Source organism: Panicum hallii, chromosome 1, assembly GCF_002211085.1.
Source record: "Panicum hallii strain FIL2 chromosome 1, PHallii_v3.1, whole genome shotgun sequence".
NCBI lineage: Eukaryota > Viridiplantae > Streptophyta > Magnoliopsida > Poales > Poaceae > Panicum > Panicum hallii.
In genome coordinates, this window is record NC_038042.1 from 52,388,436 (window position 1) to 52,407,836 (window position 19,401).

Below are 19,401 nucleotides of genomic sequence, written 5' to 3' on the forward strand. Positions count from 1 at the left end.
AGAACTTGTGCAGAGAAAAAGATGCCTCTCAGCTCTCAAGACTTGGCAGAGGTTGATAAGGTAACATGCATGCTTCTCATATGGTGTGATTCGAAATGGCAAGGAAGTAAAGCGGCATGTGACTTGAGGTGCGCCCACTTTACCAACATGGGATCTAATACTCTAGGCTAAGCTAAACTACTCCTACGAAGCAGTTATCTTCACAGGCTTTCAGTACACATTATTATACTTGGGTACGGTGTTAGCGTAACCAATCGAGCAATGGGGTCGAGCCTCTCGTTTAACAATGCAAACATGCGCGTGTTGTCCCTGTTGAAGTGGCATAGGCGGATCCGAGTTCACTGTGTTGGAGACTTACGCCCTGCTTGGGGAGTTCAAGAACTGCACAGCAAAGGACGGCATGCGCGCGAATGATAATTAATGATATTCGAGTCACGTGCCCATGCTATCTGTACATGTATATATATACTAGCATGCAATACAAGCATGCAGCAGATATAGGCCTACTACGCACCTAGTCCTCCAAAATCAACTCTGGCAATGGATCAGTAACTAACTGGTCCTGTACAGCCCATGTATCATACGGTACGGTAAGTACTTTTCAGCCAGGCCCACCTGTCAGGTTTACTGCAGCGCAGGATGCTGGACCTTTGTGCAGACCCTTATTCTGTCACCATGCACATCTGGTGGTCGTAAAGAAAAAGTTAAAAAAAAATTAATGTTCTAGCTTGGCGCACGAGGCGAACAAACATGAAGAGTTTCCATGCGGGTCCTGTGGACTCAGCAGTCAGCAGTGATGATTTGCAGCATAATTAACCTAAAGATGATGACCAGCTATCTAAAATAAGCGCATGCTGCTCTCGTCACTCTGAAGTACTATACAAGATTGATGATAGTGAACACAAAGCAGAGCAGTACTCCGGTAGTTAGTTGCCAAAACTTCATAGGATCTTTTAGTACCGACAACGATTCACTGCAGTATTCAACATTTCTTGAGTATTTTTTGTCTCAAATGGTCGAGGATTCATATATTTTTGTTCACAAGCGGCCAAGTTTTTTTGTAGTTGAACTAGTACAATCCCCAGGGGGAAAACACATCGGTAACCAAGAAACACCCGAACAATATTTACCAATAAAAAAAACCAGCTGCTTGGTAATTAACTATCAAAACATATCTTAATTATACTTAAAATCCTTGGCTATTCGAGAAAATTCCAAAGAATACCAATAACCATCGGCCATTCAAGAAAAAAACTTGAAATGGTTGTTGATTTAGTAGTGATTGGAACCCTTCAATCCGTTGTTTGATTGTCCCAATATATTGTCATGTATAAATTTCTGTGCTTACTATTTGAGTTTGTAATTTGAATTTTGAAGGGGGTCAGGCTACTGCTGGACTGGCTACCTGCCTTTGCAAATTGCATGTATACTACGATAGCATTGCCCACCATCTCATATCCTGTTTAAGCTGACTCGAGGCCAGCGAACTGGATCGGAGCATCCTGGCCTGTCTTATGGTCCCTGCATGCTAGCTGAGATCAACACTCCATTAATTCTTAGTGCTACCTCTGACTAAATGTATGGCTGGTCCTGCTAGGTGACGAAAGAGATTTTCAGACAGACGTTGTGCACGTTTTTGCTTATTACGTCAGATGACTATTGACGGGAGATCATGTGGGTCGTTGTTTTGGCGTACGACATGGGGCATGCATACACATGATGTATACATCACGATATCTCTCCAGAAATTAGATCAACCAATGGAGTTTGTCTTTTGCAGTGTTCATAGATGCACTTCCTCTGGGCGCGCTAGCTGTAGTTAGCGTGCTTCACGCATGGCCTGTAGTCTGTAGAAGAAAAGCCAGTAAAATATTAAGAAAACTATTTTTTTTGTCATACTACTGGACACTACTACGTAACAGGGTTCGAATCCCATGAACATTAGGGGTGTAACGGTCCTACTACGTACAATTGTTTTTGAATCACAAAGGGGTGTGGGCAAGTGGGTAGCAACTTCACAGTTACATTATTGCCTGTAGGCCCTAATGATCTACTTCCTCTCTTCCAAACTATAATTCGTTTTGCCTTTTTCACTTTCATAAATTTTGTTATGCATCTAGACGTACGCAGCGTCAAGAGACATAAATTTTACTATGTATCTAGAAAATTCAAAACGGCCTATAAGTTGTAATGGAGGGTGTGGCAGGAAACATTAAACCCCGGTCACTGCTTGGTCATCGTATAATCTGCAAGATATATATAGAAAATTGTAATTATATTTTACCTGTACGAGATTACAATTATTTGCATAAATATGCAGGTTCGATTGTATTTTTACTTAACCAGAAATATGAAATTTCACGGTACAGCTGGACTAAAGTTTAATTCCATAATCTTACCTGATTTTCCAGTTATTCCTTTGGGGAGATTGAACTGTTTCATATGAAATTCCATAAGAGTTCATGCTAAACATGTCCGAAGTTGTTCACATGCAGGGCCACTATAAAAATATTATTGTAACATTTTTTATTTTTAAAGAAAAATAAAGATAAAGCTAATGCATATTTTAAAGGGAATCATGTTTTGAAGCTCTGCTTGACCAGGCTAATAAGGTCAAGCTGAGCGTGGTAGTGACAAATTGACTAATCGAGAGGCATTTGTGTGGGGACAGAGCTAAGCCTACGGGTAACATTGATCTATACAGGCCGTTTGTCGCGCACTAAACCAAAGGTAGAGATATTCTTCTCTATGTGCTAGATCATCTGTCCCGGGATGTGTATCGTATACTACTATGGTCGTACACGCTAGGATACTTAGGCCGTACGATCCTGGTACAATAAAAACCCATACCTGTCTTGGCAACGCTCATAATTGAGTTGTCATACGTAGCGATAGAAAGTGAAGCACGCACAGGACCACCGCGCGGCTACTGGCACCAAGTTGCAGCGCACGGTTTTGCTAGTAAAAGCTGAAGCGATTACACACATAACAACGCTACATCAGGCGCGACCAGACTAGCTATGGCAGAGAAGAAGATTCAAACAAACAGCAAAATCCAAGAAATCCATGGTATCAGATAGATGTAGGGGGTCATCGTCAGGCGTCTGAAAACAGTCAGAGAATTTAAGGTTTAACTGAAACTTGAAGATCCTAATACAACTTTTGCACTGCACCACCATCTACCAGAACAGAATGTTGATGATGGCAAGAACAACCTTTGGTTACTGATGAGCTGATTAGAGAAAAAAAAAAAGAACTTCTACTTCTCCAACATGTACGATATACCAGTCCATGTAAGTGGCACGACTTCCACCGCTATCTACCTATATATAGTAGCAGAAGTAACCTGCGGGAACTTGCAAATTCATAACAAATAAAGCCTGTGAACGACCGACGTATGCGTGTACGCATACCCAACGCAACTTTTGCAGCTAAAAGCTTGCCCATGGCGCTGCTGCTGCTGCTGCTGATCATCGTCAAGAAAGCAATCGAGAAGACCGGCGTGCGAGCACGCACTCTTAGACGGGACAAACCGGGCGCCTTTGCGCAGACACGCACGATGCATGCTGTATGGAGTAGGTACTGCTGCTTCTACTCCTCGGGTATCATTTGAGCCTTTTGCATGGGGAGATCTCAAGTTTTTTTCACGTCTTTTTCAGCAGGGAACACATGACTTTAAAGGCCGGAATCACGGCCGCCCGGGCTCCCTTTGCAAGTACGTACAGGCCCATTGCTACAGCTCTCGCCCGCCTGCATGCTGCTCCGATCCACGCCCGCGCAGAGAGGAGAGGAGAGAAGAGGGGCGGCGTGGTCCAATGCAAGGAAGGAAGAGGTGTCAGCTGCCTGCCGCGACAGCAGCGAGCAGGGTGCATGGCATGGCACTGCTCACATTCATGCCGTCACGCAGACCCATGCATGCGCCGCTCTGAATTGAAGCAGCTGCCTTGCTAGCTTTTCGCCAAAATCGATCAGCGGCGATGGTATAGTAGGACTCGTGGTTGCACCAGTACCTGGGGCACACACACCACACACACTGAGACGTACACGTAGACCTGAGACGTACACGCAACGTAGACAGTACGGCGTACAGGACTTTATACAAGTGCCAAGAATACGACTATACGAGTACTGGCGACCTGGGGGCGCTACGTATACGTACGTGATCGAGATCAGTAGAGATGATGCATGGTGTTGGCATTTATTGGCACCCATGGGCAGTTGCAGTGATGGCAGTGCGTGATGAGCACTGAGCAGGTGCAAGGTCGATGCCGCTTGGCATCTTTCAGATCTGCGGAGGCTTCTAATTCCACACCTGACACATGCATCATTATGTCTAATATTTTCCTCGCCCCCGCAATGTTGGGGCGGTGCGTGTACAGGCTACAGCCTACAGGGAGGACGAACTCGAGCTATCCAGGACCAGCGACGACGACGACTGCGAGAGCGCGAGCGGCTCTGCAGAAATCGGTAGCGCGCCCGCCGCGCGCACAACACGTAGTGACCGGAGACGGAGACGAGAAGGAGGGCGTATGGGCGTCGGGCGACGGCGATTGGCGAGAAAGGGAGAAGCGAAATCTGATGGCGGCCAATTGGAGAGAAGGCCGGCAGCCTTTTGCTATCATAGACGATAGAACATGCAAGCAAAAGGTGCCTGCCTTCTCTTTCCCAGAGCGACAGGCAGGCGCTTTCTATCCCCTCCCCTCCTCGACCGATCGATCCCCTCGTCGCCTCCGAATCTCCGATCGATCGATCGATCCCTCCTCGCGTAGCATGCCAATGCCTGGTCCTACACTTTCCGATCTGTCGTCGCTCCACCCGACCTTTTGCTAGCTTGCTTGCTTGGAACAACTAACACAGATGTGCGCCAAATTAAACATGGTGTGAGCATCACATCGCACAAGTCAGTAATAGCCATGTAAGGGCCGGGGCAATCACTGCCGGGTGTACAATTGCTTCCGTCCGCTGCAAATCGCAGCTAGCGACAAACGATTTACTCATCGGCGGACTGGGGTTAGCTGGGTGCTCGCTGATCCCTCGGCATCGGCATGTGGGAGAGTGTACTGCCACACAACATAACTGGAGCAACGGAAACCATCATGTGATTGTTGGCTCGGCGACACGCACGCAGTACTGCAGGTTAATGCCTGCGTGGGTGCACGGCGGCATCACTCCTCGCTGCGACGATCGGGCATGCATGCATGCTATCATCTGCAACTTGAGAGAGAGAGAGGGAGGAAATGGACCTAGCTACCGGCAGAAAGCAAAATGTAGTGCTGGTTAATGATCCAACCCAACGTACACCAGCGCGGAGTCTGCGGCTCGCCGCGAGCTCCAATGGAACGATCGATCGATCGGTCGGTCTCTCGATCAATACGCGCGCGCATCAAATCAACCTCGCTCGTACGCACGTTGGTACCGTGCGTGACGACCGACCGCTGGCCTGCCGGATTGAATTGGTTACCATTCCCCGGCTTGCAACGCGCCGGCGGCCGTGCGCCGCGCCCACACTGGCATGCATGCGCCGCGGCCGGCTTCTGAGGCACGGTGGCGGCATGCATGCATGCCCTGAGCCGCCGCACCGGCCGGATCGATCGGAGCTCTTGATCGGGATCGGCATCAGGCCCTCGCAGACGGCAGTGAGGCGCGTGGGCTGCAGAAAGGAGGAGTACAAGCAAACATGCATGGCCGCTGGCAGGCAGGCAGCAGGCTAGCTCGAGCTCGGCGCCCCGCCCCGCGCATGGCGTCTGATCTGCATGCGGGCGGGAGTGGGTAGGGAAGCCGGGAGGCCCACGCCTCGGTGCTCGCCACACCAAGTAAGACACGCACATGACGTGCTGCGCGCCTGTCTCTGCGTGCGTTCTTTCCTAGCTAGCTGCGCGCGCCCGCTCCCCTGCCCCGGCCGCCATGGCTCCTGCGCCCATCTGTGCCCAGACCAGGTCAAGCCGGCCGGCAAGCCTGATTGGGCGCAGAGGAGCCTTGCTCCCGAGCCGAGCCATCTTGTGGGTTCGAGGGCTCGGGACCTTTGTCAGCCCATAATTGGAACCCGTACGTGGTCCAACCTCGTCACCATCAACATCCCTTATTCCCCCACATAATTGCCTTCATTCCGGCGCAACCGAAATTATCAGATCAATGATTATCGGCCTGTACTTTGTAGGAGTATTACACAGAACAGTGACCGAGCTAGCAGGATTTTTTTAGCTAAAGACTCAGGGCTAATTATTAGCTGGCGGATTATGGAGTTTTATGTGTATCTTTTTTCCACTTTCTTGAGCGAAAGGCAATCGTGTGAGGGGTGGAGTGAAACTCAAATATTGTATATGCTTTGAGTTATTAGCCAAGAATCGGCAGACTTAGGAACATGATATGTCACGCTTGGTATTTTTATTTTCCAACATCTTGGGGATTGTTTTTTATAATTTTTCTGTGTTTTCTCTTTAATTATGTGTTTTTTGAAACGGAACTTTAATTATGTGTTGTAACAATGTAATAACGCGTCGGGCTATTTGCATCTCAGCATGAAATCAATTGGTTTGTTTTTCGTTTTACCAACATTGATCTTAAAGATGAGTGCTCTTTAGCCTTGGAAAGTGTTTGATACTCCCCTTCCCCTTTTCTTTTTTGTGTAGGTACACACCATTCTTAGTGGGAGGTTTCATTGGACTGTTTCCAAAATTGATAATGAAACCCCACTGAAGATGATCGGTCGGTGTGTTCATGGTCACACTCTAACCATTAATAGCTCATATATTATTTTGCTCATGACTGAAAATGATATCATATGAATTTTTTAAATATAAATCCCATGATAGCAAATTTATATGCCATAATCTAAAAGCTTAACAATGAACACCACTTTGCAAGTTTTTTAGCTTAACAATGAACACCACTTTGCAAGTTTTTTAGATTACGTGTTAGTCAAAGCTTAACAAGTTTGAATTTTGAGTCACGTGCACCACTTTGCAAAAGAAAAAGGAGGGAGTACGATGAACATGGCTAAATATTTCCCACGGAGCAAATAAACACCTTTCATTTTTAACACTTTGATCCATGAAATCGTTTTTCCAAATATTTATTACGATGCTTTTGAGAAATCTCAAACATCCACTGCCCCCACCTATATATGCTAGTCTCATGGTCTCAACATGTCACACTTGAACCGCCGTGTTGTGTATAGCTAGTACTCCATTTTAATTCCACATCTCGGCCTCGATCTGGAATCCCATGCATGCTGCTTACGTAGTCACCGCAGCATAACGCCTGCAACGACCAGCGTCGTCTGCGCCAATGGATCGGATTGACCTGTCCCCCAGATTTTACCCCCCCTGCGAGATAAATTATTGGCGCATGTGATGTGAGATGGAAGCATCCAAGAAGAACCCAACAAGTGCATTAAGGTTCTCCTCATCAAAAAATATTAAAAAAACAAGTGCATTAAGGCACGCTCAGACACAGTGCAATTCCTGCGGGGGTCTTTGTCTTTTCCAGAGACAAAGGGAGATTCATATGGTCCGGGCTTTGTGTGGCATTACAACAGGAGAGAGAGAGAGAGAGAGAGAGACAGAGAGAGAGAGAGCATAAAGCAAACCGCGATGGAATCGATCGATCCAGCGCCGGCCGGGGCGCTCTTCCTCCCTCCCGCCGGCCGGGCCGCTCGTATTATTGCATGATGAGACGCGTGGGGTGACCGGGAGGAATCGAGGCAGCGGCGAGCCAGCGAGGCGGGGCGGGAGAGATCGAGCCCGGCCGAACAAATTCCTCCGGCCCGCATGCCTGCCTGCCGGTGCCGGGCGCCGGGGGGACGTCGGCCCCGCGCTCCCGGCCCCCGGCCCCCTCCTCCGCGATCGGCTGCTGCACGCGGCACTGCTCGATCGGCCGGCTGACGACGCCGAGATCTGAGCAAACCGTTGAGCTCCCCCCTCGTCACGTCGCTTTCCAGTCCGGCCGGCCGCGCGCGCGCGAGGCCCTTCCCTTGCTGCCTTATCTCTCCCCCCATCCCTGTCGCGGCGGCCACCTCGACGTACGCATGTGCTCCCGTGGGCGCGCGGCGTGCTCGCGGAGGATGTCCCCGTCCGTGACAACGACGCCCTGATCTTCGTTCTCGCCAGATGCATGGCCCTGACCCCGGCCCGGCCGGCGCGCCTGCCCCACCGCCGCCCCGAGCCGTGGAAGCAGAATATCCACATGCAGGCCGGCCGGTCCCCGCGCGCGCCGGGAGAGAGTGGGATCGCATCTGGGGAGTAGGATTGTACGTAGCTGGAGTATGTGGACTGTGGAGACCTCTTGGCGACGTATAAATAGGCATGGGAGCATACGCTTGCAGTTGCTTGCGTTTGCCTGCCCCTTTTTTTCATTCATAGATAGATCCAGTAGCGCAGTGTGCAAATTGTATTGCAGCACGACGCAGAGCAGGAAGAATTCTGAAGATTGTGCGTCGTCTGTGATGGTGCTCATTCTGATCTCCAGGATGTATGATTTTCTGACGACGTTTGTGGTTGATGATGATCTCTACAGTACATGTATGGGATGACCTAGCTGATGACTAGCTACATGTGTGATGGAACTAGCATGGCATGGAATGCACGAATAGCTCCAAACTGTAGCAAATCCGGGTCCACCAAACCACGGGCTCGCTCTGCTGCCGCCTGCCGCCGCTCGCTGTGCCAGACAGCTCTACTTACAGTTACCACGGGCTCTGTTCCTGCCAGGTGCCCAGGTAGGAGTAGTTTCATTCGTCAAGTTGCATCTGGGCGAGCTAACGGTTTTGCATATGCGCACGGCAATTACATTACGCATTCACACATCGCTGGTTGGCATGTGACCGGATATTAGCCCCGGATGGTGGGCACTCGATCGATCCACAACTGAAACGATCGCCCCCCTTGAAAATCAGGTTCGTGTTCGCTTGTCAATTATGCTTATGGGGCAGAATGAAGCATGATTGATAGTGTCTAGCCATGAAAAAAATCGAGTAACGGGGAAAAGTAGGAAAAAGACCATAACCCAAGCAAGCAGTAGCATTCTTGCCAGAATATAAGCAGGAGCTGCAGTGTTGAGAAGACACGGCCCATAAACAAAAAGAGAAAATTCTCTCTATGGCCCTAGAAATAATGACAGTTCTCTCCATAGCCCTGAAAATTTGTAACTCCTCTATTTGGCCTTCCTTTTAACTTTAGTTCCTTATTTGGCTCTTCTGGCAACTCTGTCAGTTATCTCGCGAGAATGGTAACTTGTGATTTTTCACCCCTCTTTTCTTCACTAAAACAACCTCCAAATCACCTCCAAAAATCATAAAACCTTTTACAGTGACACAACTAATGAAAATGAACCCATTTCGCAAAAAATCACATGTGTAACATTTAGGATCTTAAAATTAAAATTCATCAAATGAGGCTAACTTTTAAGAGTATCTGGTCTTTTATGGCACAAAAATAGTGTCCAAAAATTGAGTAAAAATAAATAATATTAATTTATAAAATTATTTTATAATACATATTACTTAGAGAATTTTGAAGTTATCTTAAATTTTATTTTTTGAAAGAAAGTTTAAATTTATTTTTGTTAAATAAATTCTAAATTCTCTAAGTAACTTCTAATACTAAATAATTTTATAAATTAATTTATCTCATCTTAAAAATATTAGGCATTTTATTTAATTTTTGAACTGTAGTTTTATACCTTAAAAAATTAGATAGTCTTAAAAAGTAGCCTAATTTGGTGAATTTTAATTTTAATATTGTAAACGCTATATATGTGGTTTTTTGCAAAATGAATTCATCTTCATTAGTTTTATCACCGTAAAAGGTCTTATGAATTTTGGAGGTCATTTTAGTAAAGAAAGGAGGGATGAAAAACCACTTGTTACTGTTCATGCGAGATAACTGACAGAAATCAACGGAAGGGCCAGATAAGAAACCAGAGTAAAAAAATAAGCCAAATAGCGAGTTTCAAATTTCCAGAGTTATAGAGAGAACTGTCATTATTTATAGGGCTACGGAGGGAATTTTCTCAAACAAAAATACAACTAGCAATTCAAGCCTAACATTATCATGGGCCTCCATGAATAAATACGAAGTGCGAGGAGCACAAGTTCTTCTGGCCCAGCTCAATCGGGCAAATTTCGGCCCAGCACGCTTACTGTGCGTTTCGATCCTACCCGGCCCGCCAAACTACAAATCATTGAGGACGGACACGGACACGCCCCATGGCCCGTTGGGGCTGGGCTGGCCAGTCACGTGACGTCAAAAGTGTCAGAGCTTATCGGATAAGGTGCCATCCATTTCTCAATCCTCCACCCTCCCTCGAATCGTGTCACTGGACCTGTGGGCACACATTCCTCGGTGCCCCGAACCTAGCCATATTCCCTCCTTCCGGCGAGCCCGCATGGTCGCGTGCCCCCGCCAGGCCGCCACACTGCGCACCCGGTGCGCCGACCTGCAAACCACCAGCCGCGCGCCCACCGAACGGACGCAAAAACGGTTCGGGTCCCATTTCCAGGAAACCCAGCCCAATCCGGCGGCCCTTTTAAAGGCCCCAATCAGGCAATCACCCATCCACCCCCAGGCCCGCGCCCCGCTTCCGACCCCTCCCGTCTTGTCAGGCGGACACACCAATCATCACCTCACCACTCACCAGCCGGCCGGGAGCCCGAGATAATGATCCTGGTGGCGATCGTGGCGGAGCTGATGGAGGAGTACACGGTGCTGGTGGCGCGGGTGCTGGAGCAGCTGCTCCACGGCGCGCCCTTCCCGCGCCGCATGCGCTTCCTCATGCTCCGGAGCCTCCCCTTCGCCGCGCCGCCGCTCCCGCCGCCGCCGCCCGCGCACGCGCTCCACGTCGACACACGCGGCTGAAACCCCCCGGCCCGCCACGCTGGTAGCTTGCTGGTCGTTTCGACCTCGGGCTTGGAAAAGCTTGCTGTAGGTTCGGCAGCGGCTCCGCGGCTCCTCCAGGCTCCAGTCCTCCTCGTTGAGAAGCTGAAGCAAGAGGGCGCTTCCGTTCCACGGATCCTTGTAAAAAAAAAATACTTTAATTTCTCCGTCCAAGTCGTGACTGATGAAGAAGAGATTCGGGGTTGTTCTCTTTTTTTTTTTTCAAGTTTGGGTTGGACTTTAGAATTTGGATTGCTTTTGGTTGGTCGTTCAAAGCAACTAGTTTTTCGATAGCTCGAAGCTCGTTCGGGATGCGACTGGAGTTCACTCTTGTCCATGGCGTCACGGTCAGGAGTGAGTGTGAAGGCGTCTGGATATTTCGGACAGCCACGTGGCGGCACATGCTACCTTTGGGGCGTTGGATCACGATCCGACGCCTGGCTGTCGTATCGCCTTCGCTGGCTTTGACAGTGGGCGGGATCGGGCGCCACCTCTGGCGTCTCAGTGGCAGTCCCAGTCCGATCCATTGCTGACGCGCGAGGTGGTCCACATGACGCAATTGTTACGCGTGTCGCTCGAGTCTTGGCTCGAAGCTTAGCGACACGTGTGCGGTGGGGGTGTGCATGTCACGGATCAGCTCCGTTGCTTGTGCCGTCCGACCGACCTGCCCAAAAGAATGAAAAGATTCTCGTGAAGCCCCTACATGGCGAATGGCGTTTTCAAACTAGAGGAAGTGATTCCTGTACAAATTGCGTTCTTATAACTCCACTTTTGCACGAAGCAACTAACGAAAGGCAAAACTAGAAAAAGAAGAGGAGATCGAGTGGGTTAGGTCAGAGCGTGCGCATCCCCTTGTACGGACACTTGGGGTCCTTCAAGAAGTTCCCAGCTGCCTACTCCGACTGGAAGTTTTGGACCTGTTCTTTGATCAACCCCACACCACAGACGCAGATATCGGTCTGGCATCAGTACGGTTCGCCACCGGGAAAGGGAGCAGTACTCTGCTCGCCATTGAATTATGCATCAGGGGCCCCTGCTAAGACGGCCAAAGCAGAGTTTGACCGACTCATCAGAAAATGATCATATTAAATGGGAAAGAGAAAAGTATATTGCTTTGTTTTTAGCTAGTAGATAACTATTCATAATATGCATAAAAGTTTAAGCAGACACATGTATACCAAATGACTAAAACACGTTTAGTTAGTTGAACGAAGTAAAGGAAAGAGGAAACTCAAACACATTATGATTGCTGCGTCGAAATTTGTATACATTCGCAGACTAATACGATTGTTCTAGATAAGAAAGAGGAAATACAAACAAATTATGATTGCAAAACTGAAACAGATATTTTTGGACTACTCCTTTGCAAAACAACGAGGAACGTACGTCAAAAATTATGCCAAAGCCGGTAGGAAGAACATAAACAGGTTAGTTTAAGCCAGGTATGAAGATCAGAACCAAGTTAGTTTAGCTTGGATTATCTCCTACACTTTGATGCTTATAGCTAAAGAAACCCAATATCCTATCCCCAATACTTTGATGCTCAATATCCTGAGTGAGTTTTTCAAAATGATAATATCTGTCATCAATTTCTTAAGAACCAGGCCATCCAGATCACAATCACATCACCAACTAATTTGATTTATTGAATGGTAACTGAACCAAGTCACTCGTGCGCAATGGAGGGAGATGGCTTTTACTGTTGCATAGATGTTCTCTGTGCAGATAATAGAAGACCTAAAGCATGGACAATTTGGGAGGGAGTGTCAGCAGCATCACATCCGCAGCCTTAGACATTTATGTTTCAAACCTCGACTATTTCATATGGTGGTCCAAATGGAGCCTGCTATACAAAGGCTCAGGCTCTACTCATGGGACATGGCATTTCTGACCCTAAACATCAAGTATTACAGACAGCCAAAGATTACGCAGCACGTTTGGCTGCTAATCGAAAGTTAACTAATAAAATGCACCTAAAAAACATTTTCCAAACCCAAATACTCAGGTAGTAAATCCTTATTGAATGAAGCCCATAGCATTTGTTCTAAATCGAACTAAATGTTAAGAAACGTTAACTGAATAGGCATTTCAGCAACATGTATGCTACAGACACCATCTGAGGGCACAAAGCTGCAGCAGCGAGTTTTTCATATGAACTCCCACAGTGCCCTGCTCCAAAGAAGCCCCAATATCAACACTTACCAGCTTAAAGGCCAGCAATTTCTTTTCAGCTTCCAGCATCTTATTCTACGTGCGGAAGTATCTACAGATTTTGTTATCATGAATGTACTTGTAATCCCAATTCAATGGGAAGATTATCTGTAACATACAAAGCATCACAAAAGGTTATTAAATACTCACTCCGTCCTAAAATAAGTGTTGTTTTAAAAAATTTCAGACATATTACTCATCCTAAAAAAATGAACTTGTTACCCCTAATTACTTCTAGCAATTGTGATTGAAAACCGTGTTATTTATTTGGTTTTCTGGATCCTCAATGAATGCATATGCATTGGAACTAGAAAAGTAACATCTACTAAGTATTTGATTGGCTCTATGCGTTTTCCTATACAACATTTTCTTGGTACTTGGTATTGCTTTAATTAGATGGATCTTATTACAAGCTAAAACAACACTTATATTGGGACGGAGGGAGTATGCCTTAAGAATACCACATTTGAGGAATTCACGCCTTATCAAAGACAAATGAAGTCTAGCACAAAATGATCTCGAACAAAACACAGGGATTGAACAACCACCGATTGCAAGAATAATTGCTATCAGATTCAACAACTGGATTTGTGGAACACTGAATGCATATGCATATAATACTTGGTCGAACAATTTAGTTTGCAATATCTACTACTGCAAGCAAATAGCATGAAAAGTGCAGGTTTGAGTGTTTCCTATAGGCTGATAAAAAAATGTCTGCCAAGTGGCTAATGGCTACACACATGATTGTAGGCAGAAAATATACTCTAACCTGTTGGCAAAACGAACAGGAATATGCGAACCAATAGTCTTACATACAACATTTTGTTCTTTCCTGGTATTATAACCTGCAAGCTCAATTACAAATGTTCACTGCCTTATAATGGAAGGGGTTAAAACTATATCAATGTATAAATGTAAAAAAAAAAGGATCCGAAAAATGAAATACCCATAATGTACTAAACTGACCAGAGCAAACCTGCATACACAGCTTAACCAAAATTGTACTTAGGAGATGCAAGCAGCAGGCAATGAATTAACTGTAACATTCTTCTAGAACGAGAGATGCAAGCAGCAGGCAATGAATGCTCACCAGTCTGTAATACATCATCAGATATGGCATAGTCAAATATAAGTTCCACTTTTCTAATATTTCACTGTAACGTGGCAAGTGCCTCCGGCTTCCATTTTCTCCAGAGGCTTTGCTTATGTGCTGTTTTGAAGGACATGCCAAAGAGGAATAATTTTACTTCAAAGTTTTTGAGCAAATCATGAGTTCCATGGTAACAGAAATAGAAATTGGCACAATATACTGCAACTTCTACCATCTGCAGTTCATGTTCTAAGGACAACTATGCCTGAATATAAGATCATCTCCTACATGTTTTATCCTCAAACAAAAACAACATATAAGAGGCACTGTGAACTACTGCTGACTTTAGTAGCTTGTCAGGATGTATAGGATTTCTCGTGGTCATCACAGTTGTCCCTGCCCGTCGTCTCCCATCCCTTCTGTAATTTGCGGAGTGCCTTGAAGTGCGCCTTCTCCAGCTGATCTAAGGCCTAACTTACTGAGAAAGCCACCATCCAGGGTGTTTGCATCAGGAGCAGGAGATACTCCATTCTCCATCTTCCTTTTATGGGCTAGGATAGCTTCAATAGCAGCAGCACTGGCTTTAGCCGCAGCCTCATCCTTAGCAGCAGCCTCTGCCCTCCTTCTCTCCCTCTCTTCCTTGGCAAGAGCCTCTGCCCTCGCCTTCTCTTCCGCAGCACGGGCTTCTGCCTCAGCTTTTTCCCTCTCCACATCATCATATAACTTGGTAATATCATCTTCCCTTCCATCTCCACGTAATGCTCCTTCCAAGAGCTCCCTCATTTCGTCACTGAACACAACCTTCTCGTCCAAAAGAATAGCTTTTGCAACCTTGGCTGCAGCATCCAACTGACCAGCAGCAACATATGCCTTCAGCAATGTCTCGTAGCTTGAGATGCTTGGGCTAACTCCCTTCCCTTTCATCTGATCAAAATATTCCTGAGCCTTATCAAGCATACTGAAACCCACCAGGCCACCAACAAGTTTATGATATGCAATCGCATCAGGCTTCAGCTCCAATCCATCCATTTTGTCAAAGTAAGAGATGCCATCATCAATGCGATCAACACTGAAGCATGATTCCATGAGTAGTACATGTGTCTCCTCATTCGTGCCAACACCACACTCGCACATCTCATTGTAGAGCATCTCCGCCTCACTTATCAACTGGTTAAGGCCCAGATGCCGAATCAAATTATTGTAGGATGCAACATCTGGCTCCAGCTTCCACTCCCCCATCCTTCTGAACACTGCAATTGCATCTTCAAATCTCCCAGCAGCACAATAGGCATCGACCATCACCCTGAAGCTTCTCAGATCAACTGCAATCCGCAGTGGAGGGTCATGCTCCCCAAGCATTCTGTCGAACAGATTGAGTGCATGCTCCAACATCCCATGCTGTCCAAGTGCCTCAACCACCTCATTGTAGCTCTCAGCCCCAAACCTCACCTCCGATTCCAAACCAAGCACCTCTTTGTAGCACTCCATAGCCTTCTCCTCCATTCCCATAAGGAAATACGCCTTCATGAGACTTCCATAGACAATGCCATCAAGAACCGGCTTGCCGCCAACCTTGTCCGTGAGCTCTTGGTATAGCTCCACAGCTTTGGCTCCATCCCTAGCACCCACGAATCCAGCCATGAGAAGGTTGTAGACCTTGGGATCCGGCCCCACAACCCCAGAGTCGAGCATCTCATCCTTGAGAAGGACGGCATCCGCGAGTCTGCCGTGGTCGGCCACCAGGCACTCGACGACGACGCGATAGGCCGTAGGGGAGGGCGGCACGGGGGAGCCAGGCCTGGCGAGGAGGCGGAGGTGATGGAGCGCGTCGTCAGGGAGGCGGCGCGCTGCGAGCGCGGAGAGGTAGAGCACGTGCGTGGCGGCGGTGGGCGGGACGGCGGCCTGGAGGGCGAAGCGGTGCAGCGCGAAGAAGTCGTCGAGGCGGCGCGCGCGGAGGAGCGCTGCGAGGACGGCGGCGCAGGTGAAGGAGGAAGGGCGGCAGTTGGAGTGAAGCGCGTGGCGGGTGAGGAGCGCCGCCTCCGGTAGGTCGGCCTGGGGGCCCGAGAGGAGCGCGAGGATCCGGTTGTGCAGCGCGAGGCGGGACGGCGCCAGCGTGGGGAGCGGCTCCGCGAGGCGCACGGCCTTCGGGGAGGGCGCGGGGACGGGGGGCGTCGCGACGAACGTGTCCTGGCGGCGCTCGCGGCGTGCCGCCGCGGCCGAGGCGGCGTCCGCGTGCGCGAGCGGGAAGAGCGCCGGCACGAGGCGGCGCGCCGAGAGAGGTTTGGAAAGCGACATCTTCCGCGGTTGGACACGGCGCGGCCGCCGGACGGGGAGGAGGGGTTTGGGGGTTTCGGCCTTTCGGGAGTTCAGAATTGGGAGCGGACGGCCGAATCTCATCAGTAGCACCGGAGTAGGAGACGGTTTTCTGCTTTGCGCCTTCGCTGAACGGAGACGTACAAGCTGCGTATTAATGACAGTTGAAAGCCTTTGTAGTTTTGCGCTGCTTGCTTCTTCTTCTCTTTTTGCTTTTGGGAGTGAATGTTAACATATCACCTGGTTAATTTGCAGTTTTGGCAGATAGATCTTGGATCGCATATCCACTCACAAAGTTTTCAATTTAATTGGATATTATTTCATCACTCAAACTAACCGTCTACCACAATTGTTTTATACTGGAAGTGCAGTTATCTTAACCGATGAAACCTCTTTCAAATCTAGTGCTCTATTCAACCAATCGTTAAACTAACTAATCATATCGAAATAATATCAATGTGGAATGAGATCAACAATTTTGACGCTAATCCAACTGAATTTGAGTCTCTGATCACTAATTTGAGCTAGACCGGTTCAAAACCGTCAAATCTAAGCAGAGTTGTTTTCCCTTTTTCTTCATTTCTTCGCTTGATCATGTTATACGTATTGTGATCTCTCGCTCTCTCTGAATGATGCCCAACGACGCCCAACCACCGTGAAAAGAGGAGACTAAAGTTTTCTCGTCCTTTCTGCTCCCTGCTAAAAATATATCAACAATTGATTCAAGCATCAAATGAACAAATGCGTTGCATTACTGTACTTTGATGAGCTTCAAATCATCCGCCAGTGAAGAGATAGCTCAACAGTCGAAGCGTTCCCGGCCAAAGGCCAGCAGATATAATTCCCAGGAATAATGTTTGATCTCCTCGCATCGGTGCTCATATCCCCTCGTGTTGGGAGGCATCAATCCTCCCGGTAGCACAACCGCGTGCTTTGGCATCTATCTGCCATAGATGTCGATCTCCCGCAGTATTTATACGCCTCGTCCCTGCACTCCTCCAGCGCCCATCGCCGGCAGCGGCCCCGTTCGGACGGCGCCTGAAAAATGCTGCGGTTTTGGAGGACGCAGAGGAGCTCTACCTTGTCAAATGCCTCATCCGTGAGTAAAACTGATTCCTGAGAATAGTAAAAAAAAAGTCCGGTATTGTTTCTGCCGCTTCAGTTCGAGTTTTCTGTGTTTTTCTCGTGACCAAGATCGTGGAGATGAACGTGCACATGGACTGCGACGGCTGCGAGAAGCGTGTGAAGAAGGCCATGTCCCGACTCCGAGGCACGCTCACGGCCCTCCATTACCGTCCTGCTGAGAAGCAACGGGATGCTTGCAAGTGTAGTAATGGTGTGGCGGCCGTGCAGGTGTGAGCTCGGTGGAGATCGACATGGACCGGCAGAAGGTGACGGTGACGGGGCGCGTGGACCGGCGGGAGGTGCTGCGCGCGGCGCGGCGGACCGGCAGGGCGGCGGAGTTCTGGCCGTGGCCCTACGACGGCGAGTACTACCCGTTCGCGATCCAGTACCTGGTGGACGACACCTACGTGGCCTCCGACAGGTACCACCGCCACGGCTACAACGACCCGATGATCGGATCCTACCCCTGCCACGCCTTCACGCACGTCGTCGGCGACGACGTGCTCGCCGTCTTCCACGAGGACAACGTCCACGCCTGCGCCGTAATGTGAGAGATGCGCGGAGCTCTAGCTGATGAAGAAAATATCGTAACCAGCGTGCACAAGTTAATTTCACGGGAAGAAAAGGAGAGGTAGTCCTTTATTTAAAAAAATTCAGCTCAGGTGGTTGATAATCCATAACAAATTAAAATTGCTACCTATGAACACCGTAAAGAAAAATCTGCTTCGGACATCGTAAAAAATTTGTTGTTGGGAAAAACTTTGACTTTGTTCAGAGCCGATGGCTGGTATTAGTCAGCAAGGTATCTGTAGTTTTCGCCGGTGGATTGGAATCACTGGACGACACGGAGAGTAGCAAAAAGGAAGCACTATTCTTGTAGCTGTCAAATTGCTCAGCCAAAAAGTGATGATAAACTAGTTCGAGCTAGGAAGATATCTTATGCCATACGCATGCAGCCTTATCCTTGCATTATACAACAAGCACGGGGTAATTTTTTATTTAGGAAAAGGGTTCACCCGGCTTTTATAGAAAGCAAATGAGTTCTTACTAAGTGGCGACAACTGGGGTTACCAGTTTTACATGAAAGTAACAGAAGCACAGCGGCTGCTAAGGCGTTTCAGCAAACGCTAAAACAGAGAAACAAACTGAGAACCGATTACAGAATTACACATTATGATGGATTAGCAGCTCCGTTCACGTACCCGACAGCAAAAGTGCAGTCGGCATTTGACTGTCTGTCTTCAGGACATGCTACTACTATTCATGAACGTTGAGAAATACTATGTGCAACAGTCTGAAGATATGAGCCCTAATATAGACAACAAAGAAAAGAAGGATAGAAGCGACCCCGTGGGAATCCGCGTTCATTGGTTCTCTACATGGTCTGTTGTTTTGTCCGGGAATTTGTGCTGAGGATGACACGGAATCAGAAACTGGATCGATGATAGGAGCAGACAGGTGCATTGATCTGCTCTGCACCATCCATTTGGGAAGCACGTTCTGCTTTCAAATCCACAAACCTGTCAACCAATTGCCTCCTCTGAACTTTCAGAACACCCTTTAAAATCGCCTCTTGATTCTCGAACCTCAGTAATCCCGTGACCAAACGACTTGGAAAATTTCACGATTTACCAAACACACATGATCTCATCCCATCCATCTCCTACCCCCGGGACTGGCAAGTGCACCTACAACAGCTCAGGCGCAGACGCCGGAGCATACCAATCAGAAGATATGATTTTGCTTGCAAATACTCGTTCGTCAGGCTTGACCATACCACAGCACATG

The 19,401-nt window shown here is 48.0% G+C and overlaps 3 protein-coding genes across 3 annotated transcripts; 2 read left to right on the forward strand and 1 right to left on the reverse strand.

Annotated features, from left to right (window-relative positions):
- The first annotated feature begins 10,251 nt into the window (after nt 1-10,251).
- Nucleotides 10,252-11,097, forward strand: LOC112893874. Its single transcript, XM_025961401.1, has one exon. The coding sequence runs from the start codon at nt 10,656-10,658 to the stop codon at nt 10,851-10,853; it is 198 nt and encodes a 65-aa protein (XP_025817186.1). The 5' UTR covers nt 10,252-10,655; the 3' UTR covers nt 10,854-11,097.
- A 3,213-nt stretch (nt 11,098-14,310) lies between these two features.
- LOC112893857 (pentatricopeptide repeat-containing protein At3g49240, mitochondrial-like) lies at nt 14,311-16,538 on the reverse strand. Its single transcript, XM_025961376.1, has one exon. The coding sequence runs from the start codon at nt 16,468-16,470 to the stop codon at nt 14,560-14,562; it is 1,911 nt and encodes a 636-aa protein (XP_025817161.1). The 5' UTR covers nt 16,471-16,538; the 3' UTR covers nt 14,311-14,559.
- A 969-nt stretch (nt 16,539-17,507) lies between these two features.
- On the forward strand, nt 17,508-18,164 carry LOC112893867 (heavy metal-associated isoprenylated plant protein 45-like). Its single transcript, XM_025961388.1, has 3 exons — nt 17,508-17,587; nt 17,683-17,758; nt 17,842-18,164. Exons 1-3 carry the CDS (start codon nt 17,534-17,536, stop codon nt 18,162-18,164), a joined length of 453 nt encoding a protein of 150 aa, XP_025817173.1. The 5' UTR covers nt 17,508-17,533.
- Nucleotides 18,165-19,401: the final 1,237 nt, after the last annotated feature.